This window comes from Cajanus cajan, chromosome 1 (genome assembly GCF_000230855.2).
Source record: "Cajanus cajan strain Asha chromosome 1, NIPB_CcT2T_4, whole genome shotgun sequence".
Classification (NCBI taxonomy): Eukaryota; Viridiplantae; Streptophyta; class Magnoliopsida; order Fabales; family Fabaceae; genus Cajanus; species Cajanus cajan.
The window spans coordinates 82815372-82837550 of NC_138517.1; the positions used below are offsets into that span (position 1 = coordinate 82815372).

Genomic DNA, 22179 nt, shown 5'->3' on the forward strand with positions numbered 1-22179 from the left:
TGATAAGGAGAGAGTATGTGAATCTTTCTGGTTAACATAATTCACTAATTTTCTAACATTTTTCGATAAAAATTATGAATTAAACTCTAAATCACTTTCTTAAAACTAATTGAAATTTTATCTTTAATATATGCACCAATTTTGATTAAAGAACAAAACTACATGTACTTATGGTAATGTGCCTAAGTTTTATCCTAAAATTTTAATTATTGTCTCTGAAAAAATAATATTTGATTTTTGAGTAAAAACTCAATCTGATATTAAAAAAATAATAGAAGTGGTCGGTAGGTCTTTAAAAGATTTATTGTGACGTACTTAAATTTTAACTTTGTTACGGAAGTTAGTCATTTTGTTATGAGTTAATCATTCATACATTATCAGTGTAACGTTTTTTACACTGACAACCAATCATATCTTTTAAATTATTTTATTTTATTAAATAAGCAACTGACATGACACTATTAAAAGATATGATTGGTTGTCAGTGTAAAAAAACTTTACACTGGTAATGTATAGGTAATTAACTCTTTTGTTATATTCGGTTACTAACTTTGTTAATTTTATAACCAATCAACAGTTAATTGTCACATATTATCTCTTATAATTAACATAGAGGATCATTATCACTAATTTCTTTTCCACTTCTATGACAAGAGTTTTGTGATTCATTAAATATAGCAGAAACACTCATTCAATTAATGCATTTTTGCTTAAGATCTTTTAAAATGATCACTTATTTTGCTAAACTCCAAATTCAATAATTCAGGGATTATGATTCTAAAATTGTAGTCATAACAAACAAATAAATTAAGAATGATTGAGATAGAAAAATCCAATTATAATAAATCTCATGAAACTCAACAATCACCTTTCTTTCAACTAGAATATCCATGACGAGAACATTTAAATATGATAAAATGTTCATTGTCGATTGAAAAATATCATAAATTTGCATTATGATTCATATTAAGTAATTAGGAGAGAGAAAACAATCAACTAAGAGAGATAATAGATGTTAATTTAACACTTAATTGTTGAGTGTTAAGGAAATCAATAGAATTAGTAACACAATATAACAAAAGAACCAATTTACACGATGAAGTAAAAAATTATGGATTTACATGCCTTAAAAAATCTTTTAGAAACACATTTAATTTGTGACATCTACTATCTTTCAAGGACCAAATTAAATGTTTACTCTTTGATTTTTATTCTCAAAACTTTGAAATTATTGTTTTTCTTTTCCATGACACTTCTTAATTGTTGCATATTTAATGGAAATTCAAGTGACTATTCTAAATGACACTTAATAATATTTATGATATTAGGTCAACATATGATAATTCAAAAATATTTTTTAATCTTAAAATAAATATTATTTATTATTTAAAAAATATTTAAAGATTAAAAATAACAAGTTTATATTTAGAAGAATAAAAAAAATAGTTTACAAAAAGTAAAAATATGATTTCAAATTGTAAATTAATGAAAAAATAATAGAAATAAAAACAAAAGTGGATAAAAATTCATTTGAATAATTATAACATATTAATAATTCAAAAGAAAATAATACAGTTTATCTAACTTAAAAATAATATATACAATCTCTTTTGTCCGTTGAGACATGTGAAACAAAGAAAATTAGAAAATATACTGCAATTTTCTTTTATTATTACGCCGTCCTTTAATTATTAAGTGTATTTTCGAGTCAATTCTCAACTGAAACTTGACAACCGCCAACCGTAATATCTACATTATATTCGTATATTTTATTACAATTGTAATCACTAAGGCACACAAACGAATCCATTTATTTGAGTGTTGTCCTCACTAACTTTTTGAACTTACTTATAATAATATATGATATAATTATAAATTATTTTTATAATTTGAAATACAGTAAAAAATTATAATAAGAGTATTGACTTCACAAATTTATTTGGTCGTATTCTCTTCTCTTTTCTAATTACACATTAAATACTTTTTTCTCTTATTTATGTTTTATATTTATAACAGTATATAAAGGAGATATATGCTTTTTGTGTCAATATTTTTCAAGGCAATTATAATTTTATATTTGTATTCTAATCTTTTTTTATCAATAAAATAGGAAAAGAATGTCTATACAAAATAATAACTATTTTTTAAAAAATAGTAACTATCAATTTATTTAATTTTTTTAAGAGGTACAAAATGTCCTTTTCTTTGTTATTTATTAATAAAGGAACCATTTGTGTTAGTAGCTGTATTTGGTGTTCTCATTTTATTGGATCATTTTACCCTTAATAGCAATATAAATATGATATTTAATTTTTTTCTCTTTTCCACTTTTTTGATATATTTATTATTTTTTCTCCAAATTTTAAAATAAATATACAGAGAGGCAAAAGTTATCTCTTTTTTCTAATTTTTTATAATTGTAGTTCACGTATTATTCCTACATTTAGTTAAAAAAAATATCTTGATTTTTCAATTCAAACTACATTTTTCTTATCTTTAGATATAAGCTTGAGTTTTTTTAATCGTATATCTATATACGATTTTTTTATCACTAAATTTTAATATTTACACTCTATCTTCCTCTTTTTCATTTTTTCCCTCTTTATTTTCATTTAAACCAACATACGACCCAATACTGTTTGTTTCCTTTAAGAATTATAAATATGAGATTAATAAAATAAAAAGTTAAAGAGAAAAAAAAAATGGAAGAGAGTGTTGTGGAAAAGAGATTATAAAGCACGTGTGATTGGATATAAAATTAGAATGTAAAATGAAGAAAAAAGAAGAGGTCGTAAGAAACATTTGAGTAACGAATGAGAAATGAGGAAGCAATTTTTGCATAACTTTATAGGAATGACTTGTGGATGTGACATAGCTTCTTTGGATGGAGAATTAAAGATATTGTGAAAAGTCAATATTACAGGTTGAAGTGCACTAAAGTGATTGTACAACGCCATTTACACTTCGTATACATTGCATCTTCTTTATGTTTTCTTATGGGCGCATGTGGTCTGTCCATAAATGGATTTGACGCCAACATGTGTCCCCCCTTTCACTCATTCCACATTATTCCACGTAACCTCTCACTATTTTCCTTTTCTCATTGCCATTGCTTACTTTTACTTATTCACACCAAACACTCCTTTTATAGACTCAATCAGTCTACTACGAGCCAAGTCTTTCAAATGCTTAAATCTTTGCTGGAAAACTATCTAATTATAGAATTGTTTCTAAAAGATCATACATATGAAAATTTTGTTTATTTATTCTACAAGAAAAATATAAATGAAAAAAAATGTTTTCATTACTCTAACATTTAAAAATTTAAGCCAAAGTTTTGGTGGGAGATGTTTGCTGACTTCTTTTTCTATTTTGCTTTTGTTTTAGTTTTCAAAATTAAAATAAAATTTTATAAAAAATAATATAGTGAAATATTTAATTTTTCTAATTAGTAGAAAGGTATTATACAATTTATATATTTATGTTCACTAGTTTAAACAATCAAATAGATTTTGTTATTATTTTTTTATTCTACGTACTTTTCTAGTTTTCTTCCCCTTCTATATTTTCTATTTATCTCCTTTCTTTATTATTTTTGTACCTTATTTATCTTCTAATTCAAACAAAGGATAAATACCTGTAATGATATATATATATATAAGCATAAATACCTAAGAATTAATTTCTTATCATAACTCATGTTTAAATCTTGTCCAAAAAAAATCATGTTTAAATATAATTATAATCAATATTAATTTAAATTCCAATTATATTTAATAGTATAAGAACTATTTATTTTACACAGAATAAATTCTCCACGTCCTACGCATGTTTCAATGTAAAATATATGAATAAAATTAGTTTGAGTAAATAAGTTTTAATAAACAAATAATAGCCGTAGAACACAAAAAGATTAAATAATTTTTTAATCTCTTAAAATATCAAAATATTTATTTTTTAATTTCAATAAAAATATTTATTTTAGTTTCTAAAGACTAAAATTGTTACTAAATAATGTAATATTTTCAGACTAAAATTATATTTTAAAGAAGAAAGAGAAAGAAAAAATAAAACTAGCTGAGTGTATGGTGGTGATGGTGATCGTTGAAGAAAACGATACCAAGTATATGCATGTGAATAGAAATCAAGGTGTCATTAATGTATTTATGTGATAGCGTTGACGCATAACCGTAAATTATTTTACATCGAATTCAGACCACCAAAATATATAAGATACAATGGAGAAATTAAATGATACTATAGTTATGATTATCTAAGGTCATGTTTGGTAAGCACTTTTAACAATTTTATAGCTTTGGAAAAAATTTGTTTCATCTTATTAATCATGTTTGGTAAATGAGTTTTTATTTTTATTTAAATATTATATGTATAGTGGTTTGTGGCGTCTTTGAAACATTATTTTAACTAGTTTTTTAAGTGCTAGCTTTTAGCTTTTAATATTTTATTATTATTTTTACTCTTATAATATTTTAAAATTTTTTCATTTGCTATTTTCACATTAGGTAGGATTTTATTATTTTTTTCCTCTTAATAATATTTTAAAAAATAGGATTTTTTAATATATTTTATATTATATTACTATTTACAGTAGTTATTTTATTGATTTAACCTTATAATTTAAGACATCGATAATGATAAGTTTATTTTATTTTATTTATTAATTTATAAATATTATTTATACTAAACTATTAATTTAAATCATCACACTATTTGTATTATGTATTCTTTTATTTTTAACATTACACTTTAATATGTTTTATGTAACATTGTGAAATCTGTTAACATCTGTATATTTTATTAGAATATTTGTTGTCGTGATTTAATTGTTTAAATGTTTAGTACTCTAGAAATTTAAGAGTTCTTAGAAATTTTCAATAGTTTAGAAGTTGCTTTAAGTAGATGTCAAGTTTGACTTGTTGAGAAAGATTATATAAGATTTTCTTAAAAATTTGAGTTTCATAAGTTCATTTTTAAAAACTTAATTAAATCAAGAATCTAGAGAGAATAACTTGAGATATTCTTTTATTCCACTAACCTTCTAGAACTTTGTAAAATCCTTTTCCTAATAGTTATTGTTGTTGATTGATAATTTAAAACTTTAGAACCAATAATTAAAGTAGTTGTTGTTCTTGTTGAATTTTGAAATTGTATGTAGGTTTATTTTCATTAAATTTATAGTTGTACTAATGAATCTTATAGTGGAATACTAGTGGTCAAAGAAAACAATACTACATATATATATATATATATATATATATATATATATATATATATATATATATATATATATATATATATATATATATATATATATATGAATTGAATCACAATGTGTTGATAATAATAGTGTTGATGGGAAGTTATAGATTATTTCACATCGAATTAAATAATTCAAAATATGATAAAAATTAAATGATCATTTATAATTAATTAAGAGATTATTATATATATATATATATATATATATATTTATTTATTTATTGTGTGTGATTATTATTATTATTATTATTATTATTATTATTATTATTTAACAATTCAAAAAGTTATATGATTTTTTAATAACTAACATCGCTTTTGTATTTGAATCTCATTATTCACGACATGATATGTTGTCTTTTAGACATGATATATTGTTTTTTAGTGCTTAATTATAATTTACATTTTAACTTTAATTGTTTTTATTTGTAATCTAAAAATTAATATATATATATATATATATATATATATTATTTATTTATTTATTTTAGATCTTTCTTATTTGAAACGTCTACCTTGTGTCTTACATTATATGTTGTCCTTCAGTCCTTAATTCTATTTACATTTTAACTTTAGTTATTATTATTTGTAATTTAAAAATTAATTTTTATTTTATTTTAAATGTTTCTTGTTTGAAACGCCTATTTGTGTGTGTCTTACATCATATGTTGTCTTTTAGTGCTTGATTCTAATTTACATTTTAACTTTAATTGTTTTCAGCTGTAATCTAAAAATTAATATTTTTTTTTAAATGTTTATTTTCAAAGTGTCTTATTTTAATTAAATTACTAGTATATATTTAAAATATTATATTTTATATTTTCTAATTTTATATATATAATTTACTGATAATTATTTTTAATATTTATGTTTTGATATATATATATATATAATGATTATTATTAATTTTAAAAAATATTTTTTTTCACTATCCTAGTGTTTTGGATCCGATACTTTGTATGTGTAAATTAGCAGAATTTTTAAAGACCGTTTTTATAATGTATTTGGACTGAAAACTAAATAAGTTTACTTGTTTTTCGGTTTCATTGACCGATTCAATCTAGTTTTGAACATGAATGATATGCTTATGTTGTTACAGTTGTAAAAAAATCTTTATATATATGTAAAAGTAAGAAGACTTATGCTTATTTCAGATATACTTTTCCGCATTTAAAATCTTCTTCTCATTATTTCAGAAGATTTAGAATTATTGCAGTTTGCAGAGATATCTTTCTCTTTAGGTTTATTCCAGAAGATTTAGTAAAAGATCTTCTCAGTACTATTGTTACAAAGCGTATCTGGAAACTACACAACTATCACTTATTCACTTGTAATAGCAGAATGTTCTCTCTCCACGTTTTTCATGTATGTATATGCAACATTGTCCGCTGTATAGTATGCTTAGTTGTTACGATAGTGACTCAAGTGTATAACACATATTTTACAGTGATACAATATATAAAAATAATTTTTATTAATATAATAAATATAATATATGTTAGTATATTATTAATAAGAGTAGATATAGATTATAGTAATATATAAAATATAGTGTTAAATCTCATTTAAAATTAATTAAAAATTATATGTAAATATATATCAAATAAATATATATCTACATATATTGTATCTATATTGACACTTTTTGTATATCTCTATTTGTAATGAGGAATATATGTATTTAATGAGATTTATTTTTATAAGAGTATGAGATAAATAAATATTAATAATTAAATTTCATAATGAGTAATTATGATTAAAATATTAATTATATATTACAATTACAATGATGTAACTTTTATAATTATTATTTTAATAACTTTTAATTTGATTTTTTAAAATTTTATTTATAGAGATTAAAACTTCATTTCATTATTAACTTAAATCTAAACCATAAAAACTCCTTTAAACTACAAGAATACATCAATTTCAACAATAAAAACAACTCATAACAATAATTTGGGTACAAAATCAACATTTTTCTCCCAAAATTTCTAATACCTCAAAAATCTTTTAAAAAAATTAAAAACACCAATTAGTCTCTCCTTGCAAACCAATTTAACATCCACACAATTATGCATTAAATGAGCATTCATACCATATATGCAACATGAAAATCTACATAATCATCCATCAAGATGAAGTCCTAACTCCCCCTACCTTGATTCCAAGCTACTTGAAAGTGAAGAAACAAAACAAGGAAGGTGTTTTGAGCTTTTGTCAACAAAGGGGAGAAAGATCAAGGAAATGAACTTAGAGAGCTCCGCACCACCTTAATCAATTGAGCTTCAACCATTTTTAAGAATCACTAACTTCATGTACTTTACGTTGCTTTCAGTATAAAATCACACTCTAATATTTTTGGAGTCTAAGAGAAGAAGGGTAATGTTTATCAATTAAAGTTTGACCATCCCAATTATAAGGTTAAACATATGCTATTAAACACCTAGTGTTACAAACTTAACTACCTTTTGAATGTTTGAGAGTATTCAAGTCTTAACTATATATTTGTGTTAAATGGAGTAAAGTATATCATAAATTAATACTAAGTACATGATATTGAGACATGTTTGGATAAAAAAATAAGATGAATTTTTAAGTATTTTATTTTGAAAAATATAAAATGAATATTTTCTCAATTTGTTTGACTAGGAAAAAAAAGATGTTCTTATAATGATATTTATGTCCTTTCAAAATGGTTGGAAAAAAAGGTGATTATTTTGAATGACTTGTATAGTTAAATGTTTGCCTTAATATTTAATTTTACAGCTTGGAAAAATAATTCTTATAAAATAAATAAAGATATTAAGTAATATCTTTAAACCACCTATTTTATTTTAAATGATTGATCGACAGTTATTTTTCCGATTTTTTTAAATCACCTATATTTATAATTATCACTCATAATCAGCGCATGATTAAGGTTTATTTTGGTTTGGTATTTCAAACCAGAAATGATACATCCTTCCAATTAACTATACATGATTGAATAATTGGGACGATGATCGAAAATTTTCATTCGCAACGTTTAGCATTATTCTTTCTTTCTAAACTCAAGAACTAGCATTTATTAGGCGCGCTGCTGTACATAGAAAAGGCCAAAAAGAAGAACATGTTTTCCAAGAGAAGGCAAGTGAGAAAGAGACCATATTTTTATCACTTCTCACCAAAGTCTTGGCTGTTGTGTGAACAAATTATATTGCGTAGGACCACATTTCTTTTTACTCTCCTCACAGGTTTCTTTCATCCCCCAACAATACAAAGTACACTTTTTCTCTCCCATGTCCCACCTTTTTCTTTATTATTATTTTTTTAAATTAAGCTATTTAATATGTGTTTATTAACACATAAAAAAGTAGAATTATTACGAAACTTATTCCATTTTTTAACTTAGAATTAAATTTCCTGAAATTAAATCTCAAATGTTAGGAAAAAAAATTATTCCATATATTATTTGCATATTGAGTGAATTGAAGATCTCCATTTTCAGGAGAAATGAATGGATCCAACATGTCAATGGGATGCTTGTATTATTAAGTGTTAAAAAATCATAACTCTATAAAAAAGTACGTAAAAACAGTGAAGTGCCGGTGGTGAAAGATCATGTTAGTAATAGTTTATTGTTTTAAATGTCATCTTTTGATCTTTACTAACATAAGAATTCAGTAAATGTGTAAACATGAACGTGAACCCAACTTTTCCTTCATTTTTTTTTTGTCTAAAAGGTGATTATTCCAAAACATATCAATGTATAAAAATAAAAGTATCATAGTGATCGCCATAAGAATATACCATTTTTTTTATAAAATAATTATGAGGCTTGTATACGATTTTTATATATCTTTATAAAATTAGTGAGTTTTATTTTTAATATTTTAAAAGAAAATTCTATTATTTTTAGTTCTTAATTATATATGCGTATTTGGAAGGCCAAGTGACTTATGTATACATATTTGAATTATTTAAAATATAATATATACTAATATATAATCATGAATCTCCATATGTGATAGATTATTATATTTTTTATTATTAAAAAAAGTAATATTTTTTATCACCGACTACTAGGATAACTTAACTAGCATGATTCTATTAATCTTTACTTTTTTTATTTTTTACCAAACGAAGCCTTGGAAATTATATTTTTAAACACCACTTAATCAAGTTGTTTTTTTAATCTAAGCACATCATAATTTAAAAATAACTAAAATTATCCATCATTACTTATATCGTGGAAAAAGGCAATTTGTAATATTTTTTATTTATTTTTATTGCAAACAGATAAATACATGCAACAATGTTACAAGCTGAAATATATTTACCAAAGCATGTTTATTGTGCCAGTGAGTTTTCTCATCTCTTAGCTCCGAGTTCTCGGCATGAGAGAGGTATTTGTTTTTAAAATTTTGTTGTTGAGAAATGGAATTCATCATCCAAATTTCTCACAATTAAAAATAAAATAAATAAAATATAAAAAGTTACTTTGAAAATTTCAGATGATCTTGATTTCTCAGCAACAAGATTTAAAAAACAAATACTTTTCCGTTGAGAAGTCGGAGTTAGAAGATGTGAAAACTTTAAAACGTGTTAATTTGGTAAATATATCCCACTATGTGATATTGTTGTATATGTTTAGTTTATTTGTAATAAAAAAAAATGAATTTGTAGTGAGGACTGAGGAGGGTATCTAGATCGATCAAGTTACAGATGAGAGTATCTAGATGAACTTTTGGAGAGTCAAAACACAAGACATTAGGTTGGATGTTTCCTAGACATGGATACTGTCCAAGCTAGCGTAAGACATGAATGCTAAAGATTTTGGCTTGGATTCGGGGTTCGGTTGAGACAAACGTGTATCTCACCAGTTGATTACATTTGACAAAAACAATGACATTGCATGTGATGAATCAAACATGTCTTTTCTTCCATGTTTCTTATGATACATTATTCTAACATATAAAAATGGAATGTATTCAAATAAGGTTTGAATAAAGAATAATAATATTGATATAATTTTTTTAATAAACAATTGATTCCAACTTTATATCCTTCTAAGTAACATTTATTTACATATATCTCTTCATGCATTGATATTTTCTCATTCATATTATTGAATTTGAAAAATATGTACAAATTTTATGGTATTCATTAAATGATAGAACTGGCAAAATTGACACAGACTAATGAGTTGGCTCATTAACCTACCAGGTTAAGGTAGATTAGTCTTTATTTTTAGGTTTGAAAAAAATCAGACCAATTTATCCTAGCTTGATGATATTTTATTTTATTTTCCTTTTAAGTTACATGTAACATTATTCAAAATAAATAATTATTTTCAAGTATATATATAAATACATATTAATTTAATTGTATTCAAGTTGATATTGCACAACGACCTGAACACATCAAAATGAGAGGAACATAGTAATTTGCACATGTGTGAGACTATACAATTGATGATGACTTAAAAGAATTAATTTGTATTACCAATACCAATAAAATACATTTACTTCTCGGAAACTCGTCACTTAAAAACTTCACAAGTAAACATGTTTGGCTTGGAGCAATTTAGGGACGAGTGACCTTCTTGAAAATTTCTTCAAAAGTGTACTAGTGAGGACCAAACATACTGAAAAGTCTTGTGTTAATTTATAGGGTTAGTCGTTGAACTTAAAAGGTGACTGGACATATCAAAAAGGGCTATTACAAAAGATTTTTACCGATGAGAAATTATATAAAATGTCACTATGTCAAGTGTCGTGGAGTGAAGATTTTGAGACATCAAATCTAAAGAATGTTACATATTATTACATATAACTTAAATAGTGAAATTTTTATTTACATAATCACACACTCAAGATATTATTTAATGATAGATAATATTTAATAATTTAAAAATAATTTTATATATTTAATAACTAAAAATAATATAGATAAATTATACATCAATATTGACACGAAAAAAGATGATGGAAAAGATATATATAACATAAAATATTAAGAAAGTAAGTTTATAAAAAATTCTTGGAGTACGTGATCTGTGATTCCCCTTTCTCTCTATATATAATATATAATCAAATAATGATCGATCTCAAGTTGATCACAATAGACAAAATGAGATTAAAACAATACATGTGTTGAATAAGAAGCATCTTCTGTTTTTTCTTTACGTGTTTTTGGTTTTTTATGATATGTTCAACTTTATATCTCAATATTCTATTTTGAGTTACGTACCTTTTTACCCACTTTACGTAACTAGTAGATAGCTTACCCTATAGAGAACGGAGGGTTTGGACCATATATTTTCCACAGAAGTGTGTAACAGCTAAGTCTATAATCTTGACGAAGAGGATTTGTAATAATATGATTTAGAGAAAAGATAAATATGTACATCATTCTCTTATGGCTTCTATATTTATTTTTATTTTTATCATATAATATATCTTATATGCTATTCTCTTTGGTGGACAAATAAAAGACGTATTAAAAAATTAATCATATATTATAAATCTAAATCCATATTCTCAGTACAGAAAGAAATACCACAGTTTTTTTTTATAATAATAACTAGGTCCATATTTTTATGTGAGAGTAACTTTTGGAATTACTATCCTTCTTATTAAATTATATAACTTTTCTTGCATTAAGTAAAAAATATTTGCAATTTCTTTTTCTCATTCGAATACCTTTTAATTAATTAACTTTATATAAATTTAATTTAAATGTTAAATTTTGATAGGTTATATTAATTTAAGAATATTTTAAAAAGAAAACTGTAAGATTGCTGTACTTTAATTCATTAACTTTAATGTGATATTTTTAAATTTTGAAGTTAACACAGCTTACAAATAAAAATGTTTTACTTTATTAATTTTAAGTTTTTGTCTTCTGTTTATTTTTAAACGCAGGGAATTTTATTATTGTTAATAAAATACACACTATTTTAATTTGTATTTATTTATAGATTTATTTGAATTTGCAAATACCTGTACAATATTGAAGATTCTTACTGGTTATTGGTTAGTAGATTACAATCGATACTTTTTCTTTATTCTACTAAAATTTAGTGTTAAAATTTCATAGAAAATGTAAGATGTAATATTATTAATATATTTCTACCACAATTTTTTTTAAAATAATTTTGTATTTGTTAATTTCATATTCATTGTCCAAAAATTTTGAAATCCAACTTATTTATTGGACACATGATTATTTAATTTTTAATAATAAAATCATGTTAAAAAAATGCTAATATTTACGCCCGTTAAAATATCTGTAGATCTAGGTACTCTTACATATCTATCATTTGGCGTGTCACTAAAGTAGTTCGATGCACTTGTTAAAGCTACACAACCATTCAAGAGTTTATTTACGATATTTAAATTTATTTTGTGATATAAATTCTGTTAATGTATATTTTGGATATCTTATAAAAATAATTTATGATATATTTATAAGTTAATTGTAACTTACTTTGACAAGGTATACAAAATAATCTATATGAAAATAATTTAATATCATTTTTCCTCAACTATAAAAATAACGTATACATAAGTATTTTATATGATAAATATTTCTGTTTCATTTTAATTAAAATTTCAATAATCGCATAAAAATAAAAAAAAAATTGAATTAAATTCTTTTCCATAAGTAATTGTTCTAATTTAACCACTAGTCTTGAATTAGAGTTCTAAATATTTACTTACATTAAATATTCAAAAGAGAATTTTAGTGCTCATGGTGATTTTATAAGTTTGAATGAACAAATTTTCATATAGAAAATACACGTGTTCTCTACTAAAACGAAATCTTAAGTTAAAATTGTTGTATATATTTTAACCTTGAGGAAATTAAATAGTATAATTTCTATATAAGTTGAAGTACTTAAACTAATTTTAATTTATAAAATTTTTTAATTTATTTTAACCTCTTATTTTCTTCTACATATACTTGTAAATCTAAGCATTATTCAATAAACATTTAATTAAACTATTTACCTAAACATGCTTCATATTGGTTTGACTTCACTCATCAAAAAAATATTGGTTTGATTTATTACCGTTCATTGCTTAAGATGAGACTTAGTTGAATTTAATTAATATTTTTATTGACAAAAAAATACAAATTTATTCCAACTTACTACAAGTTAGATTACAATTAATTTCACCTAATTAAAAATAAAGGAAGAAAAATATTAAAAAATAAATATAAAAACTCGAATAACACAGCAGTTGTTAATTCATAATAAATACGTCTAAATAATAATAAAAAAACTTTAAAGACACTCACAAAAAAAAAAAAAAAAAGAAGTTTGACTCGACTTAATATGACCCTTCTCAACGTATAAAAAACAATTAAAAAGTAAAGCACCATTTTTGTAGCTGGACTAGCCAATTAGCTCAAAAAACACACAGAGAGAGTTGGAGACCAATCTAGATCCAAGACACGAAAGCCCAACACAAAGACGAAACCCTGACCAAAAAATTGATAAAGACACCTTAAGTAACTCATGGTAACTAGGTGCAAATGTGATATTCTTTTTTCCTGAGATTGTATTGATTCTTCTTGCTTTTGCCATCTCCACTCAAATCTTTTTTGGGTTTTTCTTTTCTCTCCACCTACTTCGTGCATGTGAAACTATGAGCCATTCTCTCTTACATCCCAAACATCAACATCAATTGCATGCCTTAATCAAAATAAATAAATTATTTGAATCTTGCAATGAGAGTATTATTCACTATTGAAATCAGGGGACAATTTGTTTATGCTAATTACCCAAGGAAATTATTGTTTCTAAACATTTTTTTCTTCAAAATATTGAAGTTGTTAAGCCTTTTTTTCTTTCTTTCAAGAACTATCTTTTATGTTACTTGTTAAACAAATGGTGAACACAATTCAAGAAGTGAATTTGGTTGTATTTTTTTTTTAGAATTAGACCAATTCTTTTAAAAATGATTTTAATCAAGAGGTATATTGATTTTGATTGTTAGTTTCACACTAATTAAAAATTTATATTTTTTTTATCTCTATTTCTAAATTAAAACAGACCAATTCTTTTAAAAATGATTTTATCTCATTAAATTATTTATTTATTTTTTCAATAGGACTAACAATATATTAGTTTAGAATGATTTGGTTATCAATCTTTCAACTAAAAATTTTCAATATTTTTCTTTTTCTCACATTTTTTTATTACTAAGGAATATTTTTCGTTAAATACCAAGACAAATATTAAATACATAAATATCTTATCTCAATTTGAGTATTTTGTATTTGTAAAAGACTCAATTCTGACTACTTGGTTAAGCGACTTTAATCTCTTATCACTCGTGTCAACTCAAGTTGGTATAACTATTTTACAAATATTTCTATAACTTGCAAGAAAATAAATCTCAATCAACCATCTCAAACTAAGATTTGACTCTTTTAAAGTGAGTGGTGTACTTTAAAAGATAAAATACACTTAGAATTATTTACTATAAATTTTACGATTAAAATTTGTGATACATCAAATTTTGCAAAAATAAAATTAAAATTAATTAAAATTTCAATCATTATTTTTTTATTATCAATTTTTATTGTTAAAATTTATTTTCTAAAGTGTAATTCTATCACTTACGAGTAGCTAGATCTTTTAAACTACTTATGCATATTTATTTACATGCATATTCAATATTTTAATCACTTATCTCTTTTAATTTATATATTTTTTTATCTCAATTTCTAAATTAAATTTCAATAGTTATTTTTTAATTTTCAATATTTAATAATAAATTTATTTCATAATTTAAATAATTAATTATAAAATTAAAATATTATATATATATATATATATATATATATATATATATATATATATAATATGTATGTGTGTGATATTAAATTATCCATTCATTATAAACTTAAACTATTAAACAAGAAGGCCGAACATAAAACGAAAATTTTACTTAAATAATATTTTTTTTTTAAAAAAAATTACAAAAATATCAACTGTGCAGGTTTATTTACCAATGTAGAACTGTTTACTGTTCATGCTCAGAATTCGGTTCCCCGGGAACCGAATTCTGAGATTCAAAATCTTATTTTTTTTTTGTTTTTTCAACTCAGAATTCGGTTCCCGGGGAACCGAATTCTGAGTTACTTTAAATTTTTTTTTTTTCGTGTTTTTGGCCCATTTTGGGCAAATTTTGGAAGTGGAACGGCCCGTTCCGAAAGCAGAACGGGCCGTTCTGCTTAAAGACACAGAGGCCTTTTTACGGCCATGCAACGGCCCGTTCCGGAGGACGTTTTCAGGAAGTAGACCTTTGTTTGGAACGGGCCGTTCTGGTTTTGGAACGGCCCGTTCTGGGCAAACAGTAAAAAAAGATTAAATTATTTTTTTTTATAAATAAAAATAATAAAATTAACATAAAAATTATAATAATATCAATTAATCAGGATTCATGAAATAATATTTAATATTAATGTTTAGAAGTTAAGAAACATTTAATATCAGCTATAAATAATATATTTAGACAATCACTTAAGATAATATCTGGCGTTTAAAACGTACAATTATCCCTGAACTATAGAGAATATATCTGAGCATAAACAGTAAACAGTTCTACATTGGTAAATAAACCTGCACAGTTGATACTTTTGTAATTTTTTTTAAAAAAAATATTATTTAAGTAAAAATTTCACATAAAACCCAGTTCATTTGTGGGGGCCCAAGATTCGATCTCTCTAAAAACGGGCCTATATTTTTCAAATCAAAAGCCGCCCCCAACCCGTTAATTTTGAAGAAGCTCGGAGTCGAAGACACGAGAGTAAGGATGGGCTCGGTGGCAGTGGCGGTAGCGTCAATGTTGTTCGCAGGCGGCTGCCGGAGCCTCGCCGTGCCTGCGGCGGCGCGCGCCCTTCGCGTCTCGCGAGCAGTTCTCAGCTATCGCCAAAACAAGCAGGCTCCGAGTTGGTGCTGTCGGAGTTCACACAACAGTTACACCGCACTCGCCGATGAATCTGAATGCTCAACAACCGACGCCGGAAACTTAACCGCCACTTCTTCTTCCGATAGGTGCCCAAACATTCTCATTGATTCTCCAATAGGTATTATCTTTCAACTACTTTCGCATTTTGCTTGATACTGAACTTGCTTCTGTTTAAGTTTCCCGAACTATGACCGGTTGCTTCCATGTCCTTCGCACAAAACTCCACCGAGAATTGAACACCTAGTCGTAACCGAAGGAGGACCTGTTTTAGAGCACATTTGCAAGGCTCTCGATCTTCCTCCTTTGTAAGTGTGTTTTTCTGTGCCTCTGCGTAACATACGATTCGTTAATTTCTTGATATAAATTGGATTAAATGCCATGTTTCATTCTGTGAAGGTACGTTTCAGATCTGATCCAATTTGGAGCTGTGTACTATGCTCTTGTTTGTCCGCAGCCTCCTCCGAATGCTACTGAGGAGCAAATTAGGATATTCAAAGAAGTAACGGAACCTTCGGTCTTGCGCAAAAGAGCTTCCATCAAAGGAAAAACTGTGCGAGAGGCGCAGAAAACTTTCCGCGTAATTCACGTGGATCAATTTGTTGAGCCAGGGACGTATTTGCGAGTGCATGTCCATCCCAAACGTTTTCCTAGGTACAATCAGAATGCTTGTTGGAATTGGCTTTGAGATTATGAAGGCAAGATATTGTTTGACATTTCAATTCGTTTTTTAGGTGTTATGAGATTGATTGGAAATCAAGGATCATAGCTGTGGCGGAATCCTATGTAGTTTTGGATAAACCTGCTGGTACATCTGTACGTAATCAATCCCTCAATATGAAATCAAATTTTTTTTTTAATTCTCGTATATGTGCCCAATGTATTTGTTTTTGTAATTTTGTATGCTAGATAGACAGATAGTGCGGCATCTTGAAAATTTTATAACCAATGGTCATGTGTTCTACATCTAGTGAGTGAAAATTGTTATTTAAAGTAGGCTTAGGCTAATTGGCTATTTTCCCGTACTTTTAGATTTCTGTAAATCTTCCGCTGTTTACCAAAATTTCAGCTTCAGCATACTGTAAACTTAATTGCACTGTATCTAACATTAAGATAGGTTAGACTAGTCGAATGTATTGGTTATAAGATAAGATGGAATTAGAATTTAGTAGGCTGAAAATTAGGTTTTATAAGGTGATTTAAGTTTGAGAGATGGTAAGTGCGTTGGGGGCAAAGAACAAGGGTAAAAAGATTTTAAGTTGAAGGTGTTTATCTGGCTAAGGGAAGCGTAGTACCTGAGACCTGAAACCTACGATAACATAGCTTCAGGTTTGATTGCTTGGTTCTAGGGTAAATGCAAACCAGGAGGAGCTGCATCTTTTAGGGAAGGATGTTTAGCACTTTTTGTTAAATCTAATTAGGTTCGTGTTTAGAATTTTTTTAGAAAATAGCATGAAATAGCATGAAAGTTCAGAAGAAGAAAGTTAGTTTAAGTTTTACACCTAGTGTTTCCTTAATTATCGATTATCACTTAAAGTGAACATTGTATCTGAAAGAAATCATTATCACCGTTTTAAATAGATTTCCAATAAATTATTTTATAAAGTATAAGGTATTAATTCCTATGAGGATTTATGCTTTATAATCTAGTAAGGAACACTTTAGCATCAAAATAAAATTCTGAAGCACCCTACTAATGTCACTCCAAGGTTATATACAACCCAATATCTGTTTTTTACAAAATATATCGTAATACTGCAAAAATTTACAAAATGCCATTTAATTAACATAAAACACCATAAAAGCCCTCATCAAAATCCTCAAAGATTGTTTATTTCTTTCTAGAATAGGTGAGATTTAAAATGTCTTTTCTAAGTTATAATTCTTATCCTCCCAATTTCTCCATCTTTTGAGTCTTTTAGGTCCATTCACTTGCATCCTTAACAAGGAAGAATGATATTGTGAAACAATGTTTAATATAGATATAGCAATCTCAATAATTTATATATTTTGATTGATTTGAGGTTTGATGCTTTATATGTGAAGAAAAGTATCAAACAGTAATGGTCATCTTTAAGGTGGAGTATGTTTACTTTATTCAGGTTCTATTCTAGCCTTGAATGGGTTATACCTTTTTTTGGGTTTAATAAGGAGGTATAGTTTTTTTCCATTGGGTTGACTCTTATAGGAATAAAGTAGTACCTTCAGTCACGTCTTCATGCTCAAATCAAATATCAAACCCTAATCTTTGGTTATGGAATGCCAAATCACTTGTGTTAACAATCTTTGGTAAATGGATTATACCTTAATTATAATTACTAATTGTCTAATTTTGAGACTCAACAACTTTTTTATGTCTTTAAATTTATTGATATATTTACATGATTAATTAATTAATTAATTATTTAGGGGTTCTCTTAATTATTAAATCTTGGTTAGGTTGGTGGCACTACTGACAACATTGAAGAAAGTTGTGCAACCTTTGCAACTCGTGCCTTGGGAATGACAACCCCTTTGATAACTACCCATCAAATTGATAATTGCACTGAAGGCTGGTATTGCATTTATGTTAAAAGTAGTTACTGCTCCAGTGCACCTTGTCATTCTGACCGCCAGACACAGAGATAGTAATGGAATGTTATTTACATGCAGCGTGGTATTGGCTAGGACCAAAGAGTATTGCTCTGTTTTTCATGGCAAAATCAGGGTATGTCTATGTTGTCATTTCATAACTTATGCTAGAATAACCTTCTACTGTTCTTATACTACATGAAAAGGCACACTCCTATAAGGCATGAGCTATTTGGTCTTCATCATGAGATGGGGTTCTATTGTATAAATGAGTTCCTTTTTCACCAAGTGAAAATAAAAATTAATTTAATCTTGTATGCATTGTTCATGTTATTTAGTACTCGTGCAATCACTTTTTCAGGAGAAAAAGGTGAAGAAGCTCTATCTTGCTCTTGCAGCATCTCCTTTGCCAACTGGAATCATTTCCCACTATATGCGTCCTATTAACATGGCTCCTAGACTTATTTCTGAAGGTAAGCACATGAGTTGTAGTGATTAGCAAATAATGATTGTTCTAGAAGTAGCTAAATAGTGATAATGAAGTGTGCTTCCGTTAACCCTGTTTGTTTTAGTAGTTTTCAGGAGAAGCCAAAACCATGCCTCATGGTATTGGTGGCTCATAATCTTAACTTGGGACATTTAGCTTTTGATGATCAATATTCCACCCCTTGAAAAGGAATAATAGAAGATAGAGTGATGCTCTTAAGAATAATATATTTGTTTTAAACTACTTAGATGGAAATTGACATAGTATTTACTTTTCAACCATGTATACTTTGCTTAGGTGCATAACCCAAGATAGAAATTAGTAAACTAGTCAACATTAATGATTGTTATGTTCTTTGACTGAGTATAATTTGAATGGTTTAGCCTAGCCTAGTGTACTACAGCAGCATGATGTGTCAATGGACGAGACATTTCCATCAAAAGTTAAATTTTGAAACATTTGTTTGCTATGTGACATGGGTAAAAAGTTTCCAAAAAAGGGTCTTGTATTGTGGATTCAACCCAATAGGTTTATTGAGTGCAGAATTCATCAAGGGATGGCATCTGTGTCGACTTGAGGTCATAGAATGCAGAAAGGTTCCCTGGCCAACTACTGCTGTTCAAGACAAGTATTGTATTGAAGACTGTGGGTGGCCTTCTCAAGATTATGCCTATGAGTGCAAAATCAACCTTCTTACTGGTCGAACACATCAGGTGTGTTAGCTGTCATTTTATGTATTGTTTGTGTTTTTACCAAAGGGTTTTTATTTTGTTAATAAGCATGTGTCAGCACATTAGAATAAATAAACAGGTGATAAATTCAAAAAATTAATGAAGATATAGTTGAGTGATATTTCTAATCCTCAAGTACTGATAAGCAATTCATGTCCTACTTTATTGTACATCTCTTTTTCTTGTCATGCCATCATGACCTGAACACTGTTTAGTGTTTACCAGCTATCCTTGTTAGTTAACAATTATTCGACTGCTACAGTTGATAAAGGGTTCCAGTAAAGTATATGTTTCTTGCCATTGTTGGGTCTCTAATATTGGAATATACTTGTGGCAAGGAGGGTTTTAATATAAAAATATGTTTTGTACCTGAATAGTAACTTAAATTTTAATGCAGATTCGAGCTCAATTTGCTGCATGCAGGGCACCATTAATTGGTGATTCCATGTATATGCCAGCTGCAATTGCGGATATCAGTAATCCCGGACTTAATCCATTTGGAAAATACAAGAAAGATTTCAGTAGTGAGAGTGAAAAGGAAACCGCTGTTATGAATTGGATTTCACAACATGGAAAAGAGCCGAGTGTTGCAATTGGCCTTCAAGCATGTCAAATTTCATGGGATGACGATGAACACTTTTACCAAGCTGGTTCACCTTGGTGGAGGAGTTAAAATGCTTGAAATGACTGCTGGAGTTGAGGACAGGGATCACCTTTATAGTTATGTTTTCATCTTGCCTCAATTTTACGTGAGTATACTATCATTTAAATCGAAAACATACTGATTCGGTGTTACAACTGATTTCTTTGCCTGAAAAATGAAACGTTTTTATATTCAGATGCAGATATTCAACATGTAGAAGAGCGGCCATGGATCACTCTTAGTCTGTAACCGTATGATAGTTTCTCCTTCTGCCGGGATAAGAAAGCAATATTTCCCTGAGGTTGTAGAGGAAGGTGATGAGACTGTTGCTGGTTTGAAGAGACAAACCCAAATAAAAAGGAAAGAAAAGGAGCTCCATATAGGGATTTAAATTGTGCATGCTGTCATATAATGGTGAGCCTGGTAGCATCCTGTCTAGCATAATCAAGTCTGAACAGGTAAACCAGAGGATAGGATATTCACGGATAATTGGATAAAGTCTTTTCGAGAAGAGAATTTAGTTTATATATTTTAGTTTTACTAGGAGAGATTGAAGAACTGAGAAAATGTCACTACGTATTGGAAACATCTGATTAAGTTTTGTTATTAACGCCTTAAACTAAGGTCAATCTCAAAATGTTTGTACAAACATTTCCCGTTTTGGCTAGGGAGTCTTATTTATGCTCAACAATCAGTTGCTTGGACTAAGTAGCTTGTGATTTTGCCATTTTGGAGTTCTCTTCAAACTATTTTATTCAACCAAATTTTATGGGAGCATCTCATTGTAGTCATGCCGTGCGATGAACAAGCAACGCATCCCTTATAGTGTGTTTGGATGAGAAATTTAAATAGAGTAATTCATTTATTTGAAAATTTTCAAATTTTTTGAGGTGAAATACCTTGTTTGGATGAAGAATTTATAAGGAATTTGAAATTCAAGCATTTGTGAAATTCCTTGAAATAATAGAATTTCAAATTTTCCCAAAAAAGTAAGAATTTGAAATTCCTCATATTTTTTTTTCTTATTATTATTTCACTTATATATTTTATCTTATCTCTTATCTCTTCATATTTTTAATTATTGAATATTCAAAAATATTTTTAAAATTATTAAATATTATCTAATATTAATTTTTAAAATTATTAAATATTTAAAAATTAGCTAATATTTATTTTTATAAAATTTAATTTAAGAAGCTCAACATATAAATATATTTTAAAATCAAATTTACCATGGTGGAATCAAATTATTATATCCAACCCAACAATTTAAAATTTGATAAATTTGAATTGACTTATTCAAACAAAATATTTTAAGAATGATGAAAAATGAAATCAAAGTAATTCAAATACCAAAAACTTAAAATTCCTTGAATTTGTAAAATTTATCATCCAAACATACTATTAGGCTTTGTTTGGGGTACGAGGAGGAGACAATGAAAGAGAATAGGTGAAAATTAATTTGATAAAAAATAAAGTGAAATCTATAATTGTTTAATTGAA

The 22179-nt window shown here is 26.7% G+C and overlaps 1 protein-coding gene across 2 annotated transcripts; it reads left to right on the plus strand.

Annotated features, from left to right (window-relative positions):
• Positions 1-16023: 16023 nt before the first annotated feature.
• Positions 16024-21384, plus strand: LOC109794998 (Pseudouridine synthase family protein). 2 transcript variants are annotated; one of them, XM_029274608.2, is made up of 10 exons: positions 16024-16333; positions 16424-16552; positions 16644-16898; positions 16979-17060; positions 18684-18799; positions 18897-18951; positions 19177-19288; positions 19846-20015; positions 20431-20782; positions 20879-21384. In XM_029274608.2, exons 1-9 carry the CDS (start codon positions 16092-16094, stop codon positions 20704-20706), a joined length of 1437 nt encoding a protein of 478 aa, XP_029130441.1. In that variant the 5' UTR covers positions 16024-16091; the 3' UTR covers positions 20707-20782; positions 20879-21384. The 2 variants fall into 2 exon arrangements, with proteins under 2 accessions (XP_029130441.1, XP_020209981.1); XM_020354392.3 differs by having other exon boundaries at positions 16025-16333; positions 20873-21384.
• Positions 21385-22179: the final 795 nt, after the last annotated feature.